General features: G+C 48.0%; 2 protein-coding genes across 2 annotated transcripts in view; one reads left to right on the top strand and one right to left on the bottom strand.

Moving 5' to 3' along the window:
• Positions 1 to 377: 377 nt before the first annotated feature.
• Pmar_PMAR002387 (iron-sulfur subunit of succinate dehydrogenase, putative) lies at positions 378 to 1,651 on the bottom strand. Its single transcript, XM_002765345.1, has 7 exons — positions 1,500 to 1,651; positions 1,363 to 1,454; positions 1,192 to 1,317; positions 997 to 1,146; positions 846 to 947; positions 687 to 802; positions 378 to 643 (listed from the first exon to the last, which is right to left on the bottom strand). The coding sequence occupies exons 1-7, from the start codon at positions 1,620 to 1,622 to the stop codon at positions 510 to 512; spliced, it is 843 nt and encodes a 280-aa protein (XP_002765391.1). The 5' UTR covers positions 1,623 to 1,651; the 3' UTR covers positions 378 to 509.
• Positions 1,652 to 2,402: 751 nt separating this feature from the next.
• The window catches only part of Pmar_PMAR002386 (conserved hypothetical protein), a gene marked incomplete at both ends in the record, with an annotated part of 648 nt that continues 125 nt past the window's right edge, over positions 2,403 to 2,925 (top strand). The window contains 2 exons of the mRNA XM_002765344.1: positions 2,403 to 2,492; positions 2,580 to 2,925. Of these exons, the coding sequence (XP_002765390.1) occupies positions 2,403 to 2,492; positions 2,580 to 2,925 (436 nt within the window). The remainder of the gene's footprint in view (positions 2,493 to 2,579) is intronic.

The following is a 2,925-nucleotide window of genomic DNA, read 5'->3' as shown; positions in this document are numbered from 1 at the left end:
ATTCTCACTGATCAATTATAGAGGCATTTGCGTAACACATTGGCATCAGAGGGAAGACGTTGATATGGATAGCGGTCGTTGTATTAATGTTCGATCAATGAGTGCAGGAGTGTATCTCCTCTCGTTCTTCTAACGTGCTCCGCAGTAGGCCTAGGATACATCGCATAGCATGCGAGTACTGAGAGGGATTAAACTTTGAGGCTTTAGCCATTGTGGCTCTAAGTCTTCGAGTGCAATTGATTCCTTCCTCCCCAACCCGTGTCTGGCACATTTGATGAACTTGCTCGTCAGTTCACTACGAACACAATCATCCATGCTCAGTACCAATGCGTCCTACTACGGACCGATAAGAATAGGATAGCTAATCCTTCAGCAAATAGTTCATCTGAGATGTTCACCGAGATGGTCATAACCTATTCATTTACAGCATGATGGGCGACAGCATGCCCAACAGAAAATAAACAATAATGACACGTTACCGCACCGTGATGGAATCAGCCTCCTTTCTACTAGGCATACATCATACCACTCTCGCGCTTCTTGTTAGCTATGGATTCCTGGGCTACTATCTTAGTCCATCCAGGCTCATAAGCAGCTTCTATCTCGGCCTTCATCTTAGCAATGGCCTTAGCTGGATCCAGACCTATAGTTAGATGAACTCAGAAAGTTAGTCGAGCTTCAATCACCTTTAGGGCAGCATGAAGTGCAGTTCATGATGCCGTGACAACGATAAAGTCTCATGGAGTCGTTGATCCAAGCCATGCGCTCCGTTGTGAATTCATCTCTAGAGTCCGCGATCCATCTAAGAGCGTACGATCGGAAACTATTGACTACAAGTCCCTCACCTGTATGCCTGCAAGAGCACCGCCGGGCCGAGATAATATTCAGGATTCCACCAGTAAGATGGACACGAAGTCATGCAACAAGCACAGAGAATACACTCGTACCTGAGCCTGTAGGATAACCTCTCAGGCCACCTGCTGAGACCCTACGTACATGCCATCAAGCTTTTCTCTATCTTCAATGCTTTGGTAGTACTCCTTCTCACCAGGCTGTTTTGCACGTCTACGTTTGAGCCAGGGTTCAATACTCTTATATTGATTATAAAAATTGCTCAAGTCGGGAACTAAGTCCTTCAGGACGTACCTGGAAACACCTTTAAACCATACGTGACGTACACCATCCTATCACGTGTGAGGGAGCGGCTGAATATCAATAGGAGCTGCGCCGGGCTCGATGTACTGGAGGCACGCGAGGCCATTCTTGCCATTAATGTTCATAGCGCAAGATCCGCAAATGCCCTCGCGACAAGAGCGCCTGAATGAGACCAGTTGGCGAGATAACGCCACTGGGGAAACTTGCCGGAATGCTAGAGTGGAGTCCTGAGTATCCTTTATTTTAATGAGGGCATCCAAAATCATCGGGCCACATTGTGCCAAGTCAATGTTAAACTCCTGAAACACACTGGTAGATGTTGCCAATGAATGCTATTCCCATACCTGCATGTGTGGCTTGTCTTGCTTCAGAGGGTCGTAGCGGTAGACTCTGAAGGTCTGCATCCTAGTGGCAGACGAGGTGGCCAAGCATCGGCGAGAGGCGTCGGAACAGAGGTGAGAGAGCATTGTTACAGTTAACGAGATGTCCTTATCCTGATAGCAACTTGGATCCTCAATGGAACGACACTTAGTCCAGTCAGGATCTGATGCTGAGATGATGATGCGGAAGGATTATTGATGGAGAGTCAGCGTAGTTGTGTTGAGGAATAATCACCGACTTTCACCGATGATAGCAGAGAAAAGAGTTCGAGTATTGAGGGAATCGCGATGAGCTCAATGGCGGGTCAAGAAAATCATGCATGATATGGCGGCATGGATAGTATTTATAGTGGACGGAGGAGAGCCCCAAGTTCGTACCTATGGTGCGTATATCGTACGTGCTCGAGTTTTCATTATATGTATGAAGCAGGCCTATGCCATGATATTTACTTTTTACCGATTGGTATCAATGAACTACCCAATGATAGGGCAACTCCACCAAGGGAGAGTCTCCCTCCGAGACTGGGGTCACCCGGTTGGTGAAACTTTTCACGGTAGTCTACTCCTACCCTTAAGAAACTCGAGGATTCGAGTACCGAGGCGCTCGAGCATCGGGTTTAACTGCATCGGGTGATCCAGCCACTTTTGTACCAATCCATTTTTGAACCAATCCAAGTAGCGCCCGCCCCCCTTTAAAAAGCTTCCCTTCGGGAAGCGCGGGTATTGTCAAATTACGGTGCTGATGGGTCTGGGCGAGCGCTAAGTTAAAGGTGCTCGCGGACGCCCAGTAATCGTGAAGCAACAACCGCATCTTGCTTTGATCAAATGGTTTCACGCGTTAGATCGGACTCACTATGCTTCATCCTAATGGGCCTACTGAATAATGCCTCCTTTGTTGCTGTCATCAGCGCTTCGAAAAGCCTCGCACAGGAATACAATGCGATGGAGAATTTCGGTGTAAGTACTTCGCGTCGGCGTTTCTGACTGCTTTCGTGGCCATTCTAATCCATTTTGCTAATACCTTGACCGTCTGCTGTGCTTCAGATCATTGGTAGTGCTTCAGTGGCACTAGGAGTCTTCGCTACTCCTATAAGTGCCATGGTTTCCGAACTAGACGTACCCTTTTTCTATCGCTTCTGGGTTACCACTATCATACGGATCATCGGCCTTGTCATGATCGCTTTCGCTCCTACTTTCGAGTTCTGTGTTGTTGGAGTGTTACTCGCTGGCTTGACCCAGATCTTGGGGGAGAACTTCACGCTTTGTTATATAAGAAAGTTCGACCCTACTTTCATCGGCGATTGGTCCTGTGGTACGGGGTGGGCCGGTGTCCTCGGTGCCTTCTTCTACCTAACCCTAAGGGCCCCTCCTATTGGCTGGTCTAACCAGA

This window comes from Perkinsus marinus, assembly GCF_000006405.1.
Source record: "Perkinsus marinus ATCC 50983 genomic scaffold scf_1104296975548, whole genome shotgun sequence".
Classification (NCBI taxonomy): domain Eukaryota; phylum Perkinsozoa; order Perkinsida; family Perkinsidae; genus Perkinsus; species Perkinsus marinus.
This window is presented reverse-complemented; position numbering and strand designations above follow the sequence as displayed.